The sequence below is a fragment of the Folsomia candida genome, unplaced genomic scaffold (genome assembly GCF_002217175.1).
Source record: "Folsomia candida strain VU population unplaced genomic scaffold, ASM221717v1 Fcan01_Sc012, whole genome shotgun sequence".
Lineage (NCBI taxonomy): Eukaryota > Metazoa > Arthropoda > Collembola > Entomobryomorpha > Isotomidae > Folsomia > Folsomia candida.
In genome coordinates, this window is record NW_019091204.1 from 4,445,099 (window position 1) to 4,470,772 (window position 25,674).

General features: G+C 35.5%; 2 protein-coding genes and 1 long non-coding RNA gene across 3 annotated transcripts; 2 read left to right on the forward strand and 1 right to left on the reverse strand.

Moving 5' to 3' along the window:
• The first annotated feature begins 8,824 nt into the window (after positions 1-8,824).
• On the forward strand, positions 8,825-12,507 carry LOC110855180 (probable chitinase 10). The gene is made up of 7 exons (XM_022103597.2): positions 8,825-9,037; positions 9,659-9,970; positions 10,474-10,828; positions 11,179-11,318; positions 11,406-11,678; positions 12,056-12,267; positions 12,340-12,507. The coding sequence occupies exons 1-7, from the start codon at positions 8,992-8,994 to the stop codon at positions 12,430-12,432; spliced, it is 1,431 nt and encodes a 476-aa protein (XP_021959289.1). The 5' UTR covers positions 8,825-8,991; the 3' UTR covers positions 12,433-12,507.
• A 236-nt stretch (positions 12,508-12,743) lies between these two features.
• On the forward strand, positions 12,744-17,619 carry LOC110855246 (putative WEB family protein At1g65010, chloroplastic). Its single transcript, XM_022103662.2, has 13 exons — positions 12,744-14,337; positions 14,417-14,483; positions 14,546-14,583; positions 14,661-15,024; positions 15,104-15,186; positions 15,246-15,442; positions 15,537-15,784; positions 15,856-16,025; positions 16,098-16,248; positions 16,326-16,564; positions 16,644-17,017; positions 17,085-17,484; positions 17,560-17,619. The coding sequence occupies exons 6-12, from the start codon at positions 15,347-15,349 to the stop codon at positions 17,373-17,375; spliced, it is 1,569 nt and encodes a 522-aa protein (XP_021959354.2). The 5' UTR covers positions 12,744-14,337; positions 14,417-14,483; positions 14,546-14,583; positions 14,661-15,024; positions 15,104-15,186; positions 15,246-15,346; the 3' UTR covers positions 17,376-17,484; positions 17,560-17,619.
• A 781-nt stretch (positions 17,620-18,400) lies between these two features.
• On the reverse strand, positions 18,401-19,958 carry LOC118437119. Its single transcript, XR_004835880.1, has 3 exons — positions 19,723-19,958; positions 19,005-19,426; positions 18,401-18,913 (listed from the first exon to the last, which is right to left on the reverse strand). It is a non-coding gene; the product is annotated as an uncharacterized LOC118437119 (long non-coding RNA).
• Between the last annotated feature and the right edge of the window lie 5,716 nt (positions 19,959-25,674).

Genomic DNA, 25,674 nt, shown 5'->3' on the forward strand with positions numbered 1-25,674 from the left:
TAATAATTATGTAAAATGGTAGTTATGTATGCAACAGGAATTATGCAAAGCGACCGAAGGCCCTTTTGGGTTGGTGGGTTGAAGAGAATCCATTTTAAGTCACTGCCCCCCGTGGCAATTGTGTATGCCCATACAGGTTTAAAGGCTCTATTATACATAAATATATTGCAGGGTTTCGGCACACTGACAAGTACATAAACTCGGAAAGGGGGCCGTCCATAAATTACATAACGCTAAATTGCCCAGGGTAGTCTAAGGCTTCAATTATATCTTGCCAATGTTCCACGTGTTAAAGGGGTGACGGGGGTCTAGAAAATAGCGATTTTTGCATTACGTAGGTTATGGACGGCCTCCAAGGTGCTCACGACCTTTCTGATTCTTGGAATAAACTTCTACATAATTGAACTACGGTTAGGGTGTTTGTCCAAACGAATGAATTTCTCAAACCCGAAAGCAAACTTATGGACCCTTAATTAAGAAATGTTTAACTGATAATACTTTAATACTACCTCACACCGGTTTAAATGTTTTTTGTTATAAAAATACCTCTTTCCCTCATAACATAACAAAGTATTTCGTAGTCCATTCGTAAGTACTCGATTTTTTCAGATCGCTTCAAAATTTTAAATTTCATGTATTAACTCCTACTTATACAATTTTATCGATTGTTAATCAACCAACCACAGATGCTTTGGAAGCTTTTGCTTATCTACCGTAGTAAATCTGCGTTTCACTCAAAACACCTTTTATCTGTTATGATCAACTTAGATTTCATTGTGATAAGGTATTCGGGAAGTACATACATATTAATTGTGGTCGAAAAAACTGTTAAATTATGCTCCTAGCCTAATAAAATCAAATACTGACGGAGTTAACTTCGCTGTAAATATTTCCTTTTAACTGACAACTCATATGAAAATGAAGGGTAAATGAATAAGATTTTGGTCCACACCAAATTTTAATATTGACATGTAAATGGAGGGCTCACTTTTACATATATGCAATTTGAGATTTTAGTTTGTATTTATGAAAAATACATAAATATGTACGTAAATAAATCGGTCCAACACGAAATCCGATTTTGTTTAACAAGGAAACATACCGAGGTGTCCAATGAGTTAAGGGTCGACACCTATACCAAAATGACCACAATACATGGCTTATTAAACAAACTGAAGGAATTTCCGTGTAAAATTCACTTTTCGTCAAGTTGTGACCATATTTGTGACGAGCGCATGACCATCGGGTTGCCAGCGGGAGAGGTCGGCTGCTGAACGATCAGGTCGAACACAGAAGCGTCGTCGTCTTCAGAGATTTCAAATTCTATCAAATTTTGAAAACTACTTGAAATTTTGAAAAAAAAATTGGAATTTCTTCAAAATTTCAAAAATTTCTTCAAAATTTCAAAAATTTCTTCAAAATTTCAAAAATTTCTTCAAAATTTCAAAAATTTCTTCAAAAATTTTAAAAATTTCTTCAAAATTTCAAAAATTTCTTCAAAATTTCAAAAATTTTCTCAAAATTTCAAAATTTTCTCAAAATTGCAAAATTTTTTCAAAATTTCAAGATGTTTTCAAAATTTGAAAGAATTTAAAATCTCTGAAGACGACGACGCTTCTGTGTTCGACCTGATCGTTCAGCGGCCGACCTCTCCCGCTGGCAACCCGATGGTCATGCGCTCGTCACAAATATCGTCACAACTTGACGAAAAGTGAATTTTACACGGAAATTCCTTCAGTTTGTTTAATAAGTCATGTATTGTGGTCATTTTGGTATAGGTGTCGACCCTGAACTCGTTGGACACCTCGGTATGTTCCCTTGTAAGATTAACTCGGAAAGCCCTGCATTCATGAGAGAAGAATTATACTGGATTAATCCAGTTTAATTCTTCTCCAGAATAATAATTATTATTCAAACATTTGGAATTTGATACATACATGGCATGGCACTCCAAATCGAATATGTATGTATGATACCACTAATAATTAATCTTACAGGAACAAGAACGCAATCATTTCCAAGGAAATTAGATACTGACATGATTTATTTTATACATACTTTCTTACATATATGTATAAATACTTAAATACCTATTGCATTTATATGTAACATACATATGTACACAGTGGCGGCGGAAGATGATGTAGTCGTGGGGTACTGTAGCTCTAACCATGGAGGTCTCCCAACGTATGCGCACAGATTTGGACCAAACTAGCGTCAATCAATCACAAATATAATTAGCATGAAATTTGCAAATGACACTATCTGCCAATGCTCAAGTTTGGCGGAGATATTTGCATAAAAAGAGGAGAAAATGATGTGAAGCAAGTTCAAGTTGTTGATTTAGGAATTTCGGATCATAGTTTCTGCTTGTGTGTTACTCAAACTTATGCTAATATTCCAGCCCCAAAGTTAATACAACGGCGTAATTTTAGTAACATTAATTACAATATGTTTGTCCCAGAAATTGTTCATATATTAGAAAGTATGTCTTATGATGGAAATGTGAATATGCAATGTCACAAATTGATTAATACTGTTATTTCTTCCTTTAATAGACATGCTCCAATTGAAATAGTTAAACGTACGAAAGGGCTGAAAATCAAGTTTGTATCTTCGCACACCAAACAACTTATCACTCAACGCGACCACTATTTTAAATTATGGAAAACTTCACATGCTGTATACAACTTTCGTGAGTATAAATTGTTAAACCAATTAGTTAGAAAGTCTCTACAACACGATATGTTTAATCATACGCAACACATGGTCAATAAAAGTGGTCCGTGGGAAACTATAAAGACATTTGGCCTAAGTTTTGGTAAAAATCAAGGTGACATTAATGACAAGGTTAGTCTAGATGAGGTTAACAATTTTTTTGTGAATATGGGGTTTGCGGATGGAGTGATGCCTTATGACACATTATGCAATGGTATTCTGAATGATGTTGACAAGTCGGGAAAATTTTATGTAGACAATGTTACAATGTCAGAATTACTTAGTGCGTGGAAACAGTTGAAACACAAAGACTCCAAATCTCCTGATACTATAGGAATATCAAAGCAAATGTTAAAATTAATTGTACCCATTCCAGTTGTGCGTGAATCTATTCTGTCTATGTTTAATGCATCATTTTCTTCTGGAATTGTCCCTGTACAACTGAAACGCTCTAAAGTAATAATATTACCTAAAGTTTGTAATGCCTCCAAACCCGATGAATTCAGACCAATTTCCCTTAACCCAAATTTACTGCTTTGGATGGAAAAAATTTATAGTAATAGGCTGGACAAATATATTAATGATAATAACATAATTAATATTTGGTTTTAGGAAGCACCACAGCACAGAACATATGATCATCGGGCTAACTGATTTTATAAGGAGAAATGTCGATAAGGGTATGGTATGTGCTGTTGTGTCGACAGATTTTCAGAAAGCTTTTGATTCAATTCCTAGAGCGTTATTGTTAGACAAATTGTGTAAACTTCATAATATTTCGCCTCATTGGTTGAAGAGTTACTTGTCTGATCGTGAACAATTTATATCCACGCCCATGTCCAATTCCAAAATATTGAGAACTTTGGCTGGTGTGCCTGCTGGTAGTGTAATTGGTCCAAAATTGTTTATTCTATTCTTAAGTGACATGGGAAAAGGTCTCAAAAATGGTAACTTGGCTTGTTTTGCAGACGATTCATATGTATATTTCTTTGGTTATGCTAATAATCTCCAATTTCTTCAAGATATTATAAACTCTGATATGGTATATGTGGTACGATATGTGAAGGATAATGGTATGTCGATGCATAAAGATAAAACCAAGTTATTGTTAATTGGTAGCAAAAATAATGTTACTCTTTCACATAATTTTAATTTTAATATTACTGTCAATAATATCGTAATCACCCCCACTGACAGATTGAAATGTGTTGGTATAGTACTCGATAATAACTTAAATTATGTGCACCATATTAATTACATTGCAAAGCGTGCATATTATAGAATAAGATGCTTGTACACCGTTAAGCAGTATTTTACTACCTCCTCATTGACCTCTATTGGTGTTGCTATTGTGTTGTCCATCCTTAATTACATGTCATCTATTTGGAGTGCCACGTGTGCAAAGAATTTACGTATTATAGAAAATGTTATTCGATGTTTGGCCAGATTAGTTCTAAAATGTAAAAAATTTGATCCAATTGCAGATTTGATAAAATGTGACTTGAAATGGCTATTTCCTCGTGATATGGGTGAATTCAGGACACTATGTATTATGTACAAATTGTTAAAATTTAATATGGTACCATTTTTTAATGACTATTTTGTACGTGCAAATTGTATTCATGAGCATAACACTAGATTATGTAATAATTTTAGGAGCACTGTAAAGCCGAAGACGGAGTTTGTTAAAAAATCCTTCCACTTTAGGGCTATTGGTTTATGGAATGACTTACCTGAAAATCTTAAGGCTGAACAATCTTATGATACATTCAAAACTAAACTGAAAAACTATATGTTACTTAATCTGAGTTACCCGTTTTACTGACTATATAGTTTCACCTGAATTTTCTTACAAACTTGTTTTATGAATTTTTGTGTAATTGATTTTTAATATGATTTTATGACTATAATTAAGACATTCATGTATTTCCTGATCTTCAGGGTATGAATGATCTTCTCGAAATGTATTTCTACCAAATATGAAGTGAATAAACTATTATTATTATTTGTGATTGATTGACGCTAGTTTGGTCCAAATCTGTGAGAATACGTTGGGAGACCTCCAGTGTAAGATACAAGTTGGCAAGACTTACATACAGATGTATTAACATTGACGAAATGTTAATGTCCCCACGATGAGTTGTGTGTCTTCCTCTTCTACTGTAAATATCTATGCATAAGTACTTTAGTTTAGTCCCTGCAAATTTTGTCGAAACAAAAACAAGTTGTTTGTCCATTACACATACGTGCGGTTAACACATCTACCGATTTATATATCTTGTTAAACTATGTATTTACATATTTAATTGTACATATATTTATCGCATTCAGCATTTTTATATATTTTTACTCGTACACATATGTATTAATTCGTCAATTTTGTTCAAAATTTCCTTTTTTAATTCCTCGTTTGCACTCAATTTGTCCAGATTCACGAACATTTTCATTCGTATAAAACGATGAGTTTCTTCTTCTATCAAAAATATATCTTCATTTTAAGTTTAACGATCCCAAAATGCATCGCAAAATCTGAAAAATTCAATACCTTTTGCTCAGTACGATTCATCCTGCCGCAAGCTGATCATCATAATTTTCACCTGCATCATAATATTCCTCCAATTTTAGCAGAAGATTTCGAATGGGCAATTAACTTATTAGGACAGGTAAATATTTCACTTGATTCGGAAGATCACAATTTTAAAGACGAGGTGGATGGGGGTGGGGGTGGATGAGGGTGGAGGTAGGGGTGGATTTGATGGGGGTGGGGGTGGGGGTGGAATTATAAATGCCGTCGAGCAAGGTATTTCACAGGTGGACACTCTCCTCCGGGCAGAAGGATACAGGTAAGCCGAAACCATAATTTTCCAGCTAAAGCCGAGATTAAATTTTGCGCCAGTTGGTGAAGTGACTTTAAGATCAACGCATCTTCAACTCTTTTACAACTTACCGGCAACAATACTGAAATTGCTTAAATTTCACTACAAACTGTGTTCCAAATGACAATGTCTCTACAAATCGATTGTAACATGTTACTTAATTTTATCTTCCACATTTTTGGTGAATTATTTCATCTGCAAAATCCGTCATGAGTACTATACTTAAGAACGTTACAATTTCAATAAATACAATTAGGGGTTCCAGTCCCGGGATTTTTCGGGATTTTATTCCCGGGAATTCCCGGGAAACGGGATCCCGAAATCCCGGAATTTGAAGAACTGAAATCCCGGGATTTCGGAATTTTTCAATTTGTCATTCAGAATTGAAAATTACTTATAATTCATTATTTTAATAGCGGTTTTACATAATTTTAGGTTATATGATTAGTAAGAAAAAGTTTCGATGAGCACAACCAGGCAAGATTGATCCTGAACTCGAAAATTTAAATTTTAAGCAATATTAGTGGCCACATCTAACTCGTACATTTATCTAAATTTCAAAATCTGCAAGTAACATTTGTAATACAAGATGAAACCATAAATTTTCTAATCTCGATGTCAGATTATAACTTGAAGGAACAAATAAACCTTACTTTCGGTATAATTATAGAATCTGAAATCAGTTATGATCAAAAATGCTATCATGTTAGAAGTAATATAAGGCTGCATGAAGGGCATTTTGAACGCGGTACATATACTTATTTAAATTTGAAATTTTTGAATTGCCAACTTCCTTGTCCAATTGAAGTTTTTGAATATTAATTTTAATGCAATTTAGGCCAATTAATATTGATATTTGATAAACGTGAATTTATGCATTTCGGGTTAACACGCTGGCAAATCCTTGATTAATTAGTTAAGTTTTCTGGAATGAAATTATCGAACTCTTTCCTCACAGCTCTCCAAAATAGTGAACGGAAATTGGGCTTCCACAATACATCGAATCTTTAAATTTGCCATGGCAGGCAAAACAATATAATCACTAATTTGTATTTCTATCGTACATATGTATGTATTTTAAAAATACTATTTTGTGTAGGCCAGAAAATAGCGTACTGTATGTATACTAGTACTTATGCAGGCACAGATCCCAAAAACACAGAAGTAGGTATTATAAATATGCCCAGTCTCGGTACTTTTTAGAGCCATGTACCTTTTTGTATACCCGAATTTGACTAATTTCAAGTTATAAGGTTATATTTAAATTTCGGGAAAAATTCCCGGGATTTCCCGGGATTTTTCACGGCTAAAACCGGGATTCCCGATTCCCGGGATTTAAAAAATCGTCCGGGATTGGGATCCCTAAATACAATGTCGTATTTTACAAATAGCAGTAAACGTTTTTCTAACTTGTTAAAAAATCGGTAAATTTTGTCACGAAATATGTAGCACATGAAATTTTCGTTTGCTATTTATTATACATATGGTCATCGATATAGTTAATAAATATTTTTTATGTATGCGCCCACTATTTTCTGCAATAATTCTGACATCATTGTTTCAATCTGTCCAGGATTCTACTGGACAGCGACGAGGAAACCATGGTTTTCTACCTTCTACAGAGAGCAATCGAGTCCAAGTTGAAAAACGGGTATAAATTAACGCCCGACCTTAACACTGTACAACGAAACCTTAGCCATCGTTTCACCCAGGAAATGTTTAACGTCATGGTGGAAACTAAAAGCTGCGTGACCGTGGCGGGAACATCATTTGCATACAGAAAAATCGACAACGACCAATTCACAGCTTTAGGGGTGAAATGCTTCTTCTTACCGAAGCAGGAATCCGTAATGATAAATGTTTTCTCAGCGTTTAAATATTTTCGGGCCGATGTGGTCGCCGAAATTATGCAGCGTATCGACGAGGCGGGAATTATAGTGAGGTGGCTTGCTTTAGAAAGTTATGCAAAAATGTTTATGTTATATGTCACGCAAAAGGCGGAATTTGATGAGGTCGATGAGTTTCATAAATTGGATTTGGCATCTCATCTGCAAATATTATTTTACTTGTGGATGATTGCCCTGATGTTTGCGGGATTTTGTTTTATTTCCGGGTTTGCGTCGGTTGTGGGAGGCTGCGTAAAATCATGGTATCAAAAATGCATAAAATTTTTTGGAAGACCTTGGCGGAAACACTTTCGGCGAAAACCGTTCACGAGAAAGTAATCCATTTTTGCTTTATAATAAAAATAATCTACTCGTCTTAGAGAACCTTACGGCAAATATTTTCATTAAGTAGTTTAAAAAAAAAATGAGGATTATGTTCGTTGGAGTTGTATATCTCCATTACTCTAATTGGAAGTCATCATTATACTCGATAACTTGTTAATATAATTGTGTACATCAGTGAATGTATGTAATAAAACTTAAATTCAATTTCATTAAGTTTCTAGTTTGAAAAGACTTGTAACGCTAAATATGTATGTACTGGAAATGGAAGACTAGCCCTAGAAACTAGAAATGTACGTATATACTAAATATGCTCTATTCATTGTTTGCATAACAAAATTTTAATATTTCTGTTCCTCAATAGTAATTTGAGAGGATCAAGAAATACCAGATTGGTTGGATTGTTATTTATGTATGTATCATTATTTAGTTCAATTCAGTGCGAGTGCGAAACCGGAAAAGAATACGCAGACTTGGAAATTTAGACCAGTATTTAACGCGAATGACTCGTTAATGTTTTCCAAGTATTTAAATATGTACGTACTTAATTATGCCAACAAAGGATCAGTTATCGCTACTTGGAATGTATGTACCTAAAAATGACGGAATGGTACAATGTTGATACATACGTTTGCTTCTCATGAATTTAGTGTAATTAAATGCGACTGTGCACACACAATGTACAGTCGAATTTATGCACGGGGTGACATCCTTATGCTTCATCCCAGACAATAATTTAACGGGTTATTTAATCTGCAAAAAAATATTGCGAGGAATTAAATGACATCATTTGACTGAACATACATACATACAAAATTCTTCATTTACATAATAAGCCTCATACACATGTACATGTTTCGATTCAAATGCAATAAACACATTCCAAGAATAAGTATGACAGTGTTTACTCAGTAAAATTTATTTATAATTAAATTCACCCATTAATTTATTGTCCAGATGTTTTTCCCCATTAAAATACAGTCTTCGCCCATTTTATGCAAATCTCATGAACTCTCTGGTCGTCATTCGTGCCAATATAAAATGGAATTGGATCATTCCTCGACAAGTTCATAATTAATTAAATCCTTAACTCGAGTGCAATATTAGGGTGATCTCAAATTATAAAATTAAAAGAGTTAAAGCTGAGCAAAAGAAATATTTACAGTAAAATGTGGGTAGTTTTAACAGCACTATTATTTCTTGGGAGTAAGACTGGTATGTAACGGAATTTTCGTAAAATTACATCAACCAGTAAACTCTTGAAAACAGTGCTACCATTTTGAATGTACTCTAAATTCAACATTTTTGAAGCAATCTAATTAAATCCATAAGAACGTTAATTGGATTAAGAGTAACGTAAAAACACTCTGGATATTGTACAGGGTGGTTGAAACGTCGCGCTAAAATGGAAGATTTTTCGATGGAAAAATTCGTAGATTTCCCTTAGTTACAGAAATTTTGTCCCTAAAATTCAGAATTATAAGAATTTGGTTTTCAGTTTTTGATCATAATTATACAAATCTCAATTCAAAATCTAGTGACTAGAGAATTAGGGACTTTTCCCATCGACAAATTTTCCATTGTAGGGTGACATTTTCAGTATCAAAGTCCGAGTAAACCGATTTAATTTTCGGAAACTTATCACAATTTTTAATAGTGCATATGAAAATCCGCACACAAACATGTTGAAATTCGATCGGAAACATTCCGCAACATTTTCGGCGGATAAATTAATACACAAAAATTCTTGGAAAACGTGTTAATGAATTTTTTTGCGCTGATTTTTGAAATTTGACGAGCGTCAAACATATGTAATATGTATTTCATCATTTTTAGCGTACGGTTGTACTGACGGTGAGTATGCGCCACACCCGTCCGACTGTAACAAGTACTTGGTGTGCAATCATGGCGCCTGGGTCGAGATGTCGTGTGGTTCCGGACTTTACTGGAATGCTCAAGGAAAATATTGCGATTGGCCGGCAAGTTCTGGTTGTACGTCGGGAGGGGGTCAAACAACGACTACGCAACGACCAACCTCGACAACTACGCAGCGACTAACATCCACCACCACAAATACGGGACCCACCACCACGACAACTTATCGACCACCGGGTCCGTCTGGGAAAAAATTAATTTGCTACTTTACAGGTATGAAATTGCAATTAATTATAATTTATTTTGTAATTATGCATCTGTTTAAAATTTGTTGATCCCATGTGAAAAACGAGCTACGAATGTATTACAAAATTACAAATTTTGCAGAAACTTGAATATTCTGCAGCAAATATTTCACCCACAAATCTCAAAACTTGCAAAAATGCATCCCCTTATGGAACTGATTTAGGTATTGCGCGAAGTTTCCAGGATGTTCTGCATCAATCAGGTCGATCAATCTGCAGAAACACGGCATGTAAAATAGTTTTTGGACAAATTACGCAAAATTATCTAGAATCTTGCACAAACGCTCTTGCAGAATAGATGGGCCCGACAAATATTTTCTGTACAGTCATGCGGTTTTCTCAACCAGAAATTATTGCCAGAATTTTGCCCACAATTTTCAAACGAGACCTCGTATTTACTAAAATTGGTCATTTTTTTGCAGCTCATTTTTCGCATGGGATTTAACTTTTGAAATTTATCTATGTACCCAGATTGGGCTTGGTACCGCACCGCTGCCGGAAAATATTCCCCTGACGACATTGACCCCACCCTTTGCACACATATCGTCTACTCCTTCATTCTCCTGGACGCGTCCACTTCGCAGGTCAAAATTGCCGACAGCTGGGCTGACGTGGATAACAAATTTTACGAAAAAGTGACCGCCTTAAGGAGACAAGGCGTCCATGTGACCATAGCCGTCGGTGGGTGGACGGATTCCGAAGGAAATAAATATTCGCAGATGATGAATGATCCCGGAAAGAGGGGGACTTTTGTCAGGAGTGTGGTCGATTTTGTGAAAAAGTGGAATTTCGAGGGGGTCGATCTGGACCTTGAGTATCCCGCTTGGTAAGCGCTTTTAAAAATAGTGGTGCCTTTTTGAAAATTAAATGCGTTCTAAATTAAACATTGAGTAAACTGCGCAAAATGCAGAGTAAACTTTACGAGATATCGAGCTAACGTCACTCTCATTTTAGCGAAGTTAGCCTAACGGGTAGATTGCGGATTATGGTTTGTATACTAAATGTTCACACAAATGCTCAATTTAGCATAAGGGCAAATTAGAAACTTATCCTTTAAGTGAGAATTTAGTATAAAACCTCTTAATTAGCATTCCCCCTAATAATATCAAAGGGGAAACGTTATTTTTAGGTCTTAATGAGCTTTGAAGTTACAAAATTAAGGATTTTATTTATTAGCTGGCAAGGAAATTGTGATGGTGGACCGGCCTCAGATAAGCAAGGATTTTCCGCATTGGTGACCGAACTGCGACAAGCTCTTCCCGCCGGATCAATCCTTTCGGCCGCGGTTTCCGCCAGTAAAGGGATCATACCAAAAGGTTGTAAAGCGCTAAATTTAAAATTCTACCTCAAAAGTATTCTAATTTTAAATAGTAAAGGAAATTTATCGGGTTTCTTAATCGCAGCGTACGATGTTCCTTTATTGTCCGCCAAACTGGACTGGATAGGAGTCATGGATTACGATTTTCACGGCCCGTGGGATGGCATGACTGGTCACATTGCGCCACTGTATTATAAATCCGGCGATAAGGTTGACTACTTTAATGTCGACAGTTCCATCGAAGTCTGGACTTCGCTGGGTGCCGATCCCGCCAAACTCATAGTTGGTGTGCCCACCTATGGGAAAAGCTTTACTTTGAGCAATTCAGCCAATAATGGGCTTAACGCACCGACATCAGGTAATAAGAATTATAATAACGGGGAGATTGCGAATTATAGTATATGTTATATTTTCACTTAAACTCTAAATTTTTCAATATTTTGAACGATGGACCTCTTAATTCGCAATCCCTCTAATACTTGATAGATTATGAAGAGTTCAGTTAGGCGAACAGTGTTAAAAATCCGAAAGAATCACAAATATGTTAATACTCGAGATTGGTACTAATTTGGTAGTAATTTCCCACCGGGTTGGTAGCAGTTTATTTCTGAGTGGTAAATTCTTAACTATCACAAGATCAGTAAATGTTAATGCTCGCTAGAATGCCAGTAATTGCATGTATGCTCCGGACAGTGTTGATTTAGTACTCGCTTTCTAAGAGTGTGCATTACGCAGGTGCTGGAAACTCTGGGCGCTACACGAATGCCGCTGGAACGCTGGCATACTATGAAATCTGTGCAAATAGTGGATGGACGGTTGTGCAAGATTCTGAAGGAAAAATGGGGCCGTATGCATACTCCGGAAATCAATGGGTTTCCTACGACGATCCCGCATTTGCAAGAAAGAAGGTTGCCTATCTCAAGAGCAAAGGATTGGGGGGAGCAATGGTAAATTGAAAATAATTAAAATAATTCATGATTTTTATAGCTTGATAAACATTTTATAAATTGTGACACAAGGTTTGGTCCCTGGACTTTGATGATTTCAATAATCAATGTGGCGGTGGACGATATCCGGTCATAAATGCCCTCAAGCAGGCCCTAAATAGCTGATTTTTTTTCTGTTACGTTACATATGATTTATTACTTGATCAATAAAATGTATGCCTTGAATGTAGTTATCTATAATTTCCTAAGCTAATTCAGACACTTGCCTTTACAAAAAAATTGAAGCTTGACCTACCAAATAGAATATGTATTTGAAAATTAAATTTTAAACCAATTCAATAACTAGACGAAAGGGTAAAGTTAGTAATTAATATTCCTATTTAGTAAAATCTCATACATAAATAGTTATTAAAATTAATCCCATTATTACTCAAAATTTATTGAACCGAAGGAAGACATGCACATGCAAACTCAGCGACTGTAAATTTACAAAATATGTATGTATTTACATATTTATGAAAGACCCACGCACTGTTAAAAATGTACTGAAGTCACATATATCTGTATTTACACCCCGTTGATAGGTACATACATATGTACATACATACATAGTTTGGCTTTGATTGCGCGGTATGTTTTCATCACCACAACAGTGTATTCCTAATGCCCTACGGGAATGCACGTTGTTACCGTGCTGGTGAAGTCATACATATATGTACTCCATTTCGATTCAATGACATTTTTTTAAGAGTGTAGACACTGAAATTAAGTTGGTTGCTAAGTAATTTTGAATTTCAGATATGCAGGGACAGTTTTTATCATACGGATAAATATATTTCATATCGTTTATATATTTTGTAATGAAGTACATAAAATGGTAAAGTATTCTCTTAAATTATTTTCAATTCTATATTGTAGGATTGACAGATATCTAGATGCGTTTGCCAAACATTTATTTATTTCCAGTTATCATATAAAAATAAAATATTGCGTATTAACTTGATCAGATTTCGCATTACAAACTTAGCATTATGTAACAATGTGAAATTTTAGAGGCATGAAACTTTCGTGATGAAACTTTTACAAGGCTTTATATTTACATACATACATGCGTACACCAGTAAAACTTGTTTCTGCTCGCTGGAATGAATACATTTCTATTTTGCAACCATTGCAAATTGCATTCCAGAATTTTCCATTCATTTACATACATACGCAAGACAACGTTCTCTGATAAGTGCAATGTGCACAATATTTGCATACGAATCACAAACATCCCAATTTAGCTCAATTTTGTGTGTTGAGGATACATACATACGTATTTAGAAGGGACTTATAATCATACATATATATGGTTTATCACCCATGAGTGAAGTAATGTAAGCGCACAATATAGGAAGGCATATATGTACATGCTTTGTGATGGGTGTGAGAGTAGATCTTTTACCTCCAGATCACTTCATTGGATGAGCTTCACCATGTGCAAGGTTCATGCGAGTGCTTTAGCATTGACAGAGTTGGCGAATTTCTGCCAAGTCATTCCAGGTATTTTTATTTACCTATAGCTTGGGTGGTGGTGGTATTGCGCGAAAAAATATCGGGAACCGTTTAATGTTCTTTGTGTTCGTACTCGACGTGAACATAATGTAAAATTTTACCCGTCAGACAATATAAACTGTTCCTTTCTTCGCAAAAATACTGCAAATTATAAAATATTTCAGTACATTTCTATCCTGTGGATCACGGTGTAGATCAGAGTGGATAAAAGTTCATCACAGGTTTTTGTAGCTTGATTTCATATGTATGTAAAAAAAATTGGCTGACGGAAACTAAGTAATAGCGAATTTAGTACATACATATGTACTAAATTTATTTGTTAATAAATTTTTTACGACAAAGTAATTGGTAGTGGAATTAACCGATTTAAAAAAAATGATAAAACTAAAAACCTTGGAATTTTACGGGATAAGAAGCTTCAGCAGTCTTGGGGATGATAATAAATTAATGCATAAAATTAATTTCCACGATAATTTAACCATATTGCAAGGACATAATGGAAGCGGTAAAACCGTAAGTTTTCAGCAATAATTGTTGATTTTTTCAATAATGGCAAGAAATTTCAGTAATAATTATGCACTAATTATGACAGACTCTCATTGAAGTTATTGGGTTCGCACTGACAGGAAATGTTCCTTTTAGTCCCGGGAAAGAACACAGTAAGTTTTTCAGATTCCGCTTTACAGATTTTACCACTTATTTACATATAATTTATTTCTAGTGAAGTCATTCTTATCTACAAACCAAGAAGACAGCCAGGTAGATAATAAAATAATATACGACTTTATTAAATAATGATCCGGCTTTAATATTCATATGTCATTTTCCATTTTTAGTCTGACTCTCCTTCCGCATATATTCTACTGAGATTGGAGAAAGGTGACAATCCGTTTGACATTGAATGGAAACTTTACAGCAACGGAAAGAAAAGTCAAAGACAATCAAACTGCATTCTACGATGGCGCCAGGGGATGTCGGAGTGTTTAAATGCAGATACAGCAAGGAAACGTATTTCAAAAATTCTGGAAATATCACCGTCAGTAATACAAAATTTGCTACTCGTGCGACAAGAAGAAACACTTTGGCCATTTGAGCTTACAGGAAATGAACTCAAGAGTCGATTTGACGAGTTGTTCAATTTTGGAGAAAGAAATGATAACTTGAAGGATTTAGTAGAGCGCAGAGAAAGTTTACGCAAAAGTGCGTAAGAAACATAAAATTTCAAATTTCTGCCAAGCACTATTTTATAAATATTAACATCGTTTTATGTTTTATGCAGAATTGGCAGAGCTTGAGGACTCAATTGGGCCAGCAAAAGCATTAGATTGGAAGCATGCAAAACTAACAACGGAAAGGGAGAAAGTACTAGAGAATCAAAAATTTTACAGAGAAGAAGAAAAAAAAACTTTCAAATGATATAGGCTCACTGAGGAGCACATTACATAAGTATGAAAAAGTGGATTCGTGGGAGAAGGCATACCTGAAAATTTTTAATGAAGAGGCTAAACCCATCGGTCTTGCCATGGACGATACTTGCAATTATGAAGAAGCTAAAATGACCACAGCAGAAGATAATTTGTCAGATCAGTTGAAAATTTGTGAGGAGTCAAAGAAACAAGTAAATACATAATACGCATGTTAAATATCTAGGGTACCCGATAATAGAAATTTTTATCCCTTGATACATAAATTGCTCTTGATCCAATTAACAGGCTCAAACTGAAATAGACACACTTACCACCAGCTCTAAAGCACAAACTTATGAATTACAAAACGCTTCCAATTTTTTGGGAAAGGTTCAAGGTAGTATAATTGCGAGAACCGAAATACCGAGCATTTTAGAAAGTACTGGGTCTACTTCAAAAGATCATCTGGAGGCCAAAGTTAGGCAACTGGAACAAGATTTACTAAAACTGGACACTCAAAAATCCGGCCTGGAAACGAAATTGGTTGAGCTGAGGTATGTGAAGATATGGTACAAAATTATTTACGGAAGTATGTATTTACTCATTTTCCTATTTCTGTATGCAGGACCAACCTTAGCGTTGTAAATAAAAACATTGAGGACAATTCAGCCCAACAACGAGAGAGTACAATAAAATCGAAAAATTTGCAAGCCAATTTTGAAAGCGAAGTGAAAAACGAGAAGAAATGGAACTGGATTGATGATTTTCGAAATGCCAAATCCGCAGAAATTTTGGGTATCCTCAACTTTTAATATGTATTGTTGTCAAATTTATCTTTCTTAAATTTCAAACCTCCATATTTTTTAGAAAACAAACTAAAAATAACACAGCTGGGTCTGTCAGAATCAACAATTATACATGAATTTGAAATCAAGAAACAAGAGGTCTTTATGATTGAGAGAATTATTGGAAATCTAAACGGGAAATACGAACTGGCCCAACAAACATTGAACTATCGGTAGGTGACCAACCTTTGCAGTGATTAATTTATAATTACAAACTTGTGTTAAAAATTCATAATGATTGCAAATACAGAGATGAACTTGCTCTGAGTGATAAAACTCGAGCTCACATGGAATGCCTTACGCAGTCTCTTGAAAAGGAGATTAGCGAGAACCTTATAAAATTGAAACAAAAAACACAAAAACTTCGGTCGCTGGAGGAAATATTTTATTGTCAATTACGATTAGAAAAGTTAACGTCATTGGTGGAATACTTTCAAATTTTGGAAGAGAATCAGGAACCTAGTCCTAAAAAGGCGAAAATTATCTTTCGTATGTTATTTTAAGAATTATATTCTTGGTGCCAAATGTACATATAATCAACCCGTAACATTTTTTATTTAAATTTAAGAATCAAAGTCATACGAAATTCGAAAACAAATGGAGAACGAAACTAAGTATTTGAGTCAACTTCAAGCAGAAACTCCAGGATTTCAAGAACGATTGCAGGATTTGCAAAGTCAAATTAAAACTGTGAAGGAAGAATTTAAACCAGTCTCTGAAGAACTCGAATACAAATCTGCAGAAGTTGCTGGCTTGAAAAATAATTTGTTAAAACTAGATACACTCACGCAGACATTTGACAAGGAATTGTCAAATATTGCTGACACGGATGCGCAGGCAAGGGTTGTTGCGTGTAAAAAAAATTATGATGAAATTGTGGAAGAATTGAAAGTTGCGCAAAATAAGGTTGTTAAACAAGAAGCATTAATTGCAAAAACTCAGGTATAGTTATTACCTAAGTGAGAAATATCATTCACGCGTAATATGTATATTACTTTTTCGTTCATAGGAGAATTTGCAACTTTTGCGGCAGAGGCACAAGGTCGTCAGAAAGCTTAAACAAGAAAAGGAGAGCTTAATTTGCAAGAAAAAGCTTCTATTAACGGAAAACCTATTTCAAAAATTTGGAGTACCTGAACATCTAAAAGTGGAAATAAGCCGAATAGAAAATGAAATCGCTATTAAGGACACTTTACATACACAAGCGACCGCAAATTTGGCAGTTTTTACCACAAAATTGCGAGGCATTGATGATCATCTTGAAGGCGAAGTCATGGGGAAAAGTTTCTGGCCTCGTTAATTGTTCGGTTTGCATTAGTACAACACCGTATCCCAGGGTTTCCGGTGTTTGGTTTTGACGCCCCTGAGGGATTCTTGGACTCGGATGTAACTAAAAGTTTAATCGACAGGTATATTACCGATTAATTTAAATAGTGTATTTTTCCTGCATTTACAACGATTTCACAGTTCATTTCAATAAACAGATTTTCCGAACTTATTGGTAAGAATCAAGTAATTCTGACAACTACTTGTTCCGAGTTTGCGAAAAAAATTATGACCCAGGAAAACGATTGGAGTCCTTTGCTTTACCAACTTGTTAAGGAAAACGGGTAAAATGTACATTTTTTGATTTAGATATGATTTTATCTATATTGAGAAGATCAATGTGCTTTTATGTGTTTGAAGAATTTCAATCCTGCGCAAACAAAACGATGTCGCAACTACATCCCCTGCACGATAAGGTGATGATACAACAAGAGAAAATGATTAATTCAAGATTTTAATGTGCTAAATCATGAGTTAATTTAACTTTTAAAAATTATTGCTCAATAGAGACATTTCGAATTATTTCATATTTTTAAATGTTATATAAATACATTTGTTGTGCCATAAATATATTGGAATAAAAAAATGGATAGAATTTAACAAATATTGGTGGATTAAATTAAATTAAATATGCCAACATAAGCTTAATTTACGTACATTTGCATTTTTACTGTGTGCATATTGACAAGTTGTCAATGACAACAGACTGCTAAAAACTGTACGATGAAAATTGCAACTCGCTCCGACAATTTTTTGAGCAGTAATCAGCTCGCAGCACAGATTTGGAGTATACTTACTCGCAGACACTGGGAAAAATGGGATTCGGGAAATTCATGAGTTTCCGCCCAAGATTCCTTTCACGATTGGGGAGATGACTAGAGGGTGGATGTGTTTTTAAGAATAAATAGCAGGAATATCTATCTAATATTTACGATAAACGCAAAAATATGCAAGATTATATGTACATATGTACAAAAAAATGTAAAATTTTTGCAAAACTTGCATTCCTTAATATAAAGTTCTGTGTAATTTACTCTTAAATTTCTTTGAGCAAACAAATTTTGTCTCTTGTCTATACATTATTACTGGAATATACAGCACCAGGGCATAAATTTAAACCCACTCATATGCTGCGCGCCCCGATAGCTCAAGCTTATCAGTAGATTTTATTCAGCCATCGGGTTTAGGTGTATGTTGTACAGAATTTAACTGGCTTTCCAACGGTACTACATTTGGTTATGAAAAAGCTAACGGGTATGCGTAATTAATCATACCAGGAAAAAACACACAAAAATTAGTTGCAAAAGTTTAAACCCGCTTCTTATTAAAAATTACTTCATAACGAAGGGGGGTTAAGGCAAGGGTTTAGCAATTATTTACATTCATCATACATTCATCATTATTACATTCATCATTCATCATACTCTACTTGCAGAAAAAACTAAACAATGGGAAAAAATCGGGAGTTGACCATTGTGATAACAAATTATTGTAAATCTCCGCGAGCGAGACCTGGGACACATAAAAATTAGTGCTATTACCAAATTTAACAGAAATTCAATTAAAACAATGATTAGGAAATAGAACAATATAGCTACTGTACCAAATAAGCCTAAATCGGGACGGCCAACAGTCAAATCTAAGCGAATTGACTTAAATATTGCTTCAAAGGAAATCCAAAATCGTGGGATGGCACTCCAAAATTTGACCTCCGACAGCAAGGGTCATTGTGAGATCCAAATTAGCGCATGAATTGTAAAGAGGAGACCCCATGGACCAAGTCCCAAGCGACGATGAGTTCGAAAAAAAATGTACCTACCTGTGAAAAGCTTAACCCGAAGCCTGAAATGGGCCAATGAGCCACAAGCACAACCCGCCGGGTCTTTGCACGCCCACGCGACCACTTCCGGTTTTCCGTGATAAATTTCCCAGGAATATTTACAAGAAAGGTAGGCAGAACAATCTTTTCCACAAGAGCCAGCCTGGCTTGCATTTACAGTTGTCGCAGCGGAGGAGACCCCATTCCTGTAAAAAATAGCATGTTCGCAAGTGTTTGTCGGTCCTCTTTATGTATGTACAATGGGGATGCAGACAATGTGCAACCCAGATTATTTTTTGGACCACTCAGTTTGCGAGACTAACCGTTTAGAAATAGCTTTAACATCGACAATTGCGCAGAACTGCAAAATTCAGAAATTCGCCTAAATTTTTGAATTTCTAAATGTTGTTTCTAAATAGTTACTCCTATAAACTGAGCTGGTTAAAAATCAATCTTCGTTGAACGTGGTTTGCGTCCCTCGTCATAATAGCAAAATAATTACCCCGTCATGCAAGCACACGCGCAACCAATCGGCTTAGTGCACAATGACTCCAGCGCCTGGCTGGTTGAAGTAGTTGTACCAGCTGTTCTTGCATTGCAAGTATTGCCAACACTTGTCCCTACACGTGGTACTTTGACCGCTGGCCGTGCCGACGAAGACAATTGCAAATAGGACGAGAAATGGGCCCATTCTGTATTCCATGTTTTCCTAAAATTTCCCAAAAATTTGCAAGCAGTTTTGCAAAAAAAAGATACTGAAATGATCGCCTCCCTGCCTCGTTTTATATCAGACCCGATCAAAAGAATAATTAATACTAATTTTCATAGGATGAATAAGAACGAGCCGAACAAAACGTATTTCTGTTGAAAATTTTAATGCAAGGTTAAATTTTACAATTAAATTTTGGATTTGGCCGGATCTGAGTTACCTCTTCATTCATAAAATTTTCCATTAAACAAATTAAATATGAATCATTCGGTCCTAGTAAAATGATATGAATCATGTAAATATTTAAATATTTCAAGCCTGCTGGTATTGTTAAAAAATTACATATGAATCATTTTGAAGATATGAATGTAAATATTTAAATATTTCACATGTGCTTGAATTGCCAAACGCGTATTATTAAAACAAAAATTGTACCAAATGCATATGTACATGGTAAACTCCAACTATTAAGGTTTTTGTTAATGAAGTTACCTACATATATAGGTACGTTTAGCAATTCAATACCTACTGCGCATCGCATTTAGGCGTGTGGATTCTTAAGTGGGTTATTATTTATTACTTATGTATGTTATATTAAGCATTCATATACATATTGTTGCTTTGAAATGTGTCTTATTGTTGAGTTAGTAACACGCAGATCGATTATGTATATGTAAGCAGGCAAGCAATATGCTTGTGCTTCTGGCTTTAATGCAGACATTTAAACACTTGTATAGGGTGCGTCCATATATTATGTTATTAAAAAGATGTATGGGTGGTTTTTGCCTACCAACTTTTTTGTGTTAGGACTAAATATATAACATTAGTGGGATAGGGTAGTGCTGGGTGGAGGGTCAAAGATTTTCACGACATAATATATGGACGTTCCGTCACATATTCATTGTGCCGAATAATTTAATTGACTCAGCGTCCCCGAAGCAGAAGTAACCGCACGACTGTCCTCGCACAGAAGCTCGTCATAACAAGTGGGGTAGAAATTTCCATGTAATTACTTCCGAACCTGATCTTCATCTGGGCCGACGATAGTGCCACCTTTCGCAGCAAATTCACCGATCTAAGGCCCGGCTCCACTTGCAGGGCCTTCTTTTCCATGAGAACCTTGCATTCTTTTGACCGTTTATTGATAAACCCTGACATGGTTCCTAGAGCCAGTATTCCAAGACCAGAACCCATGGAGAGAATGGGAAAGATTGCGTTGCCCGGATGCCGGAATAATTCAGATTTTAGTGCGACCGTAGTACAGACTCCGAAAATGTTGACCGACAAGAGATACACGAGCACTGCAGGGAGGAGGACCTGCCTGCAACACAGGTTTATCTGGGCGACCAAGATTTGCAGCTGCTTGTAAATGAGGAGGACCCGAATCAGCTGATCGGGGAATTGTATCCGGTTGAATTTCACACAGCTGAAAAGTAAACCGATACGTTTCATATTTACTAGCACTTATAACGGTTTATATTAATTTATTTAACAAAGAATTAGTGATCCATTCATTCAGTATTCAATAAATTCATTAATAATGAGTGAATAATTTATGCTTACCGCCTTAAAGTTGTCACATGCATCGCTACGCACTGCAACGTCCCCAACAATAGTTGTCCCACTACGAGACAGAAACCAATTCCCATCACCATGATCATCCAGCCCTGCGCGAGAAACACAATGGTACGTCCGGCAGTTACTAGTAATCCAGCTTCGTTGTATGGTGGGAACACAGAGGTCAAGAAGGGTCTCAGGCCAGGTTCGAAGAACGTAATAATGACCATGGTAGGTGATGCGACGACACCACCATAGATCGCGACACAGAAACAACATTTCATTCCACGCTTCCAGCTTCTAACCTGATCAGCGGAGCATCCTGTACGCATCAAAGAAGTTAATAAGTAATTGTGACTCTTTAAAACAAATGACTTCGCAAAGAGTAAAACTATATTCACTGCCTCATGTTAATGGGTGTTAAAATGTACCCTATAAGTAAATTTATCAAAGGGTCCCACGGACCGGTCACTGGACGGATCGGTGACTACAAATACGTGTGTGCGTCTACCAGGGTTAATCACACGCCGTCTTTATGTCATATATTCGTCATGGGAATAACCAACAGCTACTAAATCTTCGCACGGAAGAAGCACACCATAATAAACACACTGAAAACTACTATCAGCAGAGTGGGTAGAGTCACGCGTATGAACTGAGGTCTTAGAATGAACAGTAAAAGGTTTATTTTTATCCCTTCACCTCGTCCTTCAGAAATTCATATTTCAATTTTTCATAATCAAAGAAAATCATAAAAATTTACTTACTGAACCCGAGAAAATACATCTTCTCAAATCTTAGAATCATATTGAGCGAATTCACAACTTGCTTTGGTTCGATCAGAAACGGCAGAATGGTCACAATCGCAGTTGAGTATCCAAACGTCAGCATCGTCATAATAACACCATACAGCACACCCAGCTTTACCTTCAGAAAGGAGTACGATGCGTTCATCACCATGCCAACAATTAACGAAACGACTATGCAGATCTTCAATTTTTGACGCTTTTGAGGGCAACTCTTTACAAATTTCTTGCTTTTCACGTCATACTCGATCGTGCTAATTCCCACTTTGGACAAGTAAACCAATTGGAAAGAAATCAACTTGATTCCTTCTTGAAGCATTTTTATGATCAGAAACTTAACTTGCTCCTCTGAAATTTAGCCTGGCAATGAAATGACTTTGAAGTTGTAACCGCAAATAGATAAAGTGAGAAATATGTATATATATTTGCAATATTTATTTTAAAGCCCCATGTCACCCATGGGTCTTGGTTGATGTAAGGTGCTTAAATATTAATTCCGCCACTTTGAAGAGCATAAATTGTGCATAAATTTATTGGTATCGAGTCAAATACATTGTTAAAGTGATAGTTAATTTCAATTTATTTCCAAAGTATTGCTATTAATAAGCAGTTGATTACATGGTCGTATTGACCTTTGGTGCAAAAACATGGGTCGCTGTAGCTTATTTGTTCACGAGCAAGGCTGCGGCATCCTCGTAACACTGGATTCCGTAGTTGTAATAATTGTGCTGGTATGTGAATATGCAGGATTGTGTAAATAATGCGGCACTACCTGGCCAAACCCACCTTAGTAAATACATACATGGAGAACTAAATTCTTGTGTAACAATAATATAATTGATTCCTGCTAATTTTATTATTAAGTAAAAATTAGAAACTTTAAGTCCCTCAGTTCAATCTTGTGCTCGCTTTAAGAGAGAAAGTCAATTTGTGTTATTCATGACATGACAACATTTTCGGTCTCTCAATTCCTCTCACTTAAACCATTTTTTTGCTGCTACATAGTTGCAGTTATTTCTCCGCTCTGTATTACATAAAGTGTACAATATTATTTAGACTTTTAACGGATGATGTTGAATTCAATCAATGCAGCAAATTTAGGTGAACTCAATATTTTGCAGATGTGTGAACTTCATCCAGAAACAATGCAACTTAATGAGGAGGTTGAGCTGGACGTCGCATTAGGCAATAAAATGATTATTGAACATCCGTAGACCTCTGATTTCAGCTCATCATCAAATTCATTTCATTATAAAAGCAACATCATGTTGGCGTGAACATATATCAAAAGAGCATCCATAATTCGCTGATCTCCCTAGACCAAGTTTGTGCTGAAATTATGTATCTGAACATCTAGAAGAACAAATTGCAACACCTGAAAGTTGAAAGGACTGACCATGTGGGTCAATGAAGCTTACTTGGACACAATGGAAGGTACGACATCACGCAAAATATCATGTACTCTAAGAATTGTACATGTCTAACCTGTCTCAATTTACGTCGAATATACTACTCAATATTCGAATTCAAGTCAATAAATAACAAGGAAGGACATTGCCGAAAACGTGTCACCGGTTTTCTTGAACTTAAACCACACAAACTTTAATTAGTATGCCAAGCATGACAAGTCGGTACGATGTACATAAATGCATCCACTCAAATCTGACACATTCCATCGGAACCTTCGCCACCAAGAATAATTAGAAAAGGGTAAGCATTCCATCACCCTAGTTGTGCCTGGCCGTCTAAATTATTCATGCCCTATACTGGCTATAATATGTGGCCCCATGCTTATACTCACTCCGGTTTATCTGGGTGACCTTAGATAATCGTACATAAATATTTAATCCATTTTCGCCGGAATTTCCAGCCCGGACAAGATTTCTTTTATTCATGCAGAAACATGTCTTCTCTCCAGCCTGAAAATAAATAGCAAGTCCACCGAAGTATTTGTGTCCTATTTTGAACTTTGTACGCAATTATTGTATAATTTGTAAATACTTACCAGGGCAGTAACGTCACTGCACTAATAGTAATCCAATTAACCACTAATGCACTAATGCACTAATAATCTAATTAACAGTGCCCAATTTGGGTGCATGTAATTTAGGCTGTTATCCTTCTTATAGACATAAATACAACATCCAATTGGTTTCCATATCAAGAATGAACATAAATCGGAAATGAATTTTTTGAGCGACTTCTGCGTTGTCTGTTTTTACGATATATTTACTGTGATATTTACATTTGTCTGCATAATTTCAATTCTTACTGAATAAATAAACCAGTGGACATACATAAACCGGTATAACCTAGTTTTGTATTAATGTCAATATGAATGTTCTACGTAAATAAAATAAATTCGCACAACAGCAAAAATATATCACAATTTGAAAGCTAAGAATTTTAAGGATTAAGAAATTTTATTTACTTTTCAAAAACATAACACACTTTTTAAGACTTACATAAACATGTTTCTCGAAGGGATCACAGTGTTCAACTTTCTTCTAAAATACCTTGAGATATTTTTCATTGAGCCAATCCAGTACGACGCTAGGAAATATAAGTACTATAATTCGAAAACTTCTTTAACAAAATGTGTCATAATCCTAGGTGGAATTTTTGCCCTTATCGTGACTGGGATAAGATCCACACTATTTACTAATGTTACCTCCGATCAAAAAGTTTTTATTTTATTTTTCGTCATCGCATTCAGTTTTGCGATTGTGATTTGTTTGCCAATTTTAGTCCGGGTGGATACATTCGTTTCCTTGTTAAATAAAATGATAAGCTTTGAGAAGGATAAGCGTTGGAAATTATTGGGTAAGTTGTTTTCCTTTCACAATGGAGGTCTCCCACCAAGCGTATGCTCTGCAAATTAAATGTGTCAATCAATCGCAAATTTAGCTAGTATTAAATTTGCAAAATACACAATCTCCCATTGCGCACGTTTGATAGAGAAATTGGGAAGAATGAAGAAAAACCGCGCAAAAAATTGACAAATTTTATACGTCCGAAATTTACTGGGAGTTTTCTCCTCTTCTGATACAAATAACTTTGCCAAACTTGGAAATTGCGGTACATTTAGCAAATTGCATATTAGATAATCATTTATTATCGATTGATAATACATAATTTGGCCAAAATTACATAGCGAAGCCTCTATCGTTAGTTTTACTATAAATTTTGAACCTGAGTTTTTTAGGTCTGGATAAAAATACGACGAAAAACTGGAGAAAAATGCTCAAAATTTGCTACTTTATTTCGCTCTTCATCTCAATAACGGGAGTGAATGGTGTCATCGCACTGACAATTTATGACCCTAGTCTCCCGCCATTTCTAGGCTCGTTGCTGTCATTGAGAGAAAATGGGTGGGCATTTG

Bases quoted from the DNA above. Each gene is read 5' to 3' on its own strand.
- LOC110855246 (XM_022103662.2), top strand. From the start codon at position 15,347: ATGGACGATACTTGCAATTATGAAGAAGCTAAAATGACCACAGCAGAA. The intron at 15,443-15,536 runs GTAAATACATAA...TCCAATTAACAG, and splicing joins GTGAGGAGTCAAAGAAACAA to GCTCAAACTGAAATAGACAC. The intron at 15,785-15,855 runs GTATGTGAAGAT...TTCTGTATGCAG, and splicing joins ACGAAATTGGTTGAGCTGAG to GACCAACCTTAGCGTTGTAA.
- LOC110855180 (XM_022103597.2), top strand. From the start codon at position 8,992: ATGTGGGTAGTTTTAACAGCACTATTATTTCTTGGGAGTAAGACTG. The intron at 9,971-10,473 runs GTATGAAATTGC...CTATGTACCCAG, and splicing joins ATTAATTTGCTACTTTACAG to ATTGGGCTTGGTACCGCACC. The intron at 10,829-11,178 runs GTAAGCGCTTTT...TTTATTTATTAG, and splicing joins GACCTTGAGTATCCCGCTTG to CTGGCAAGGAAATTGTGATG.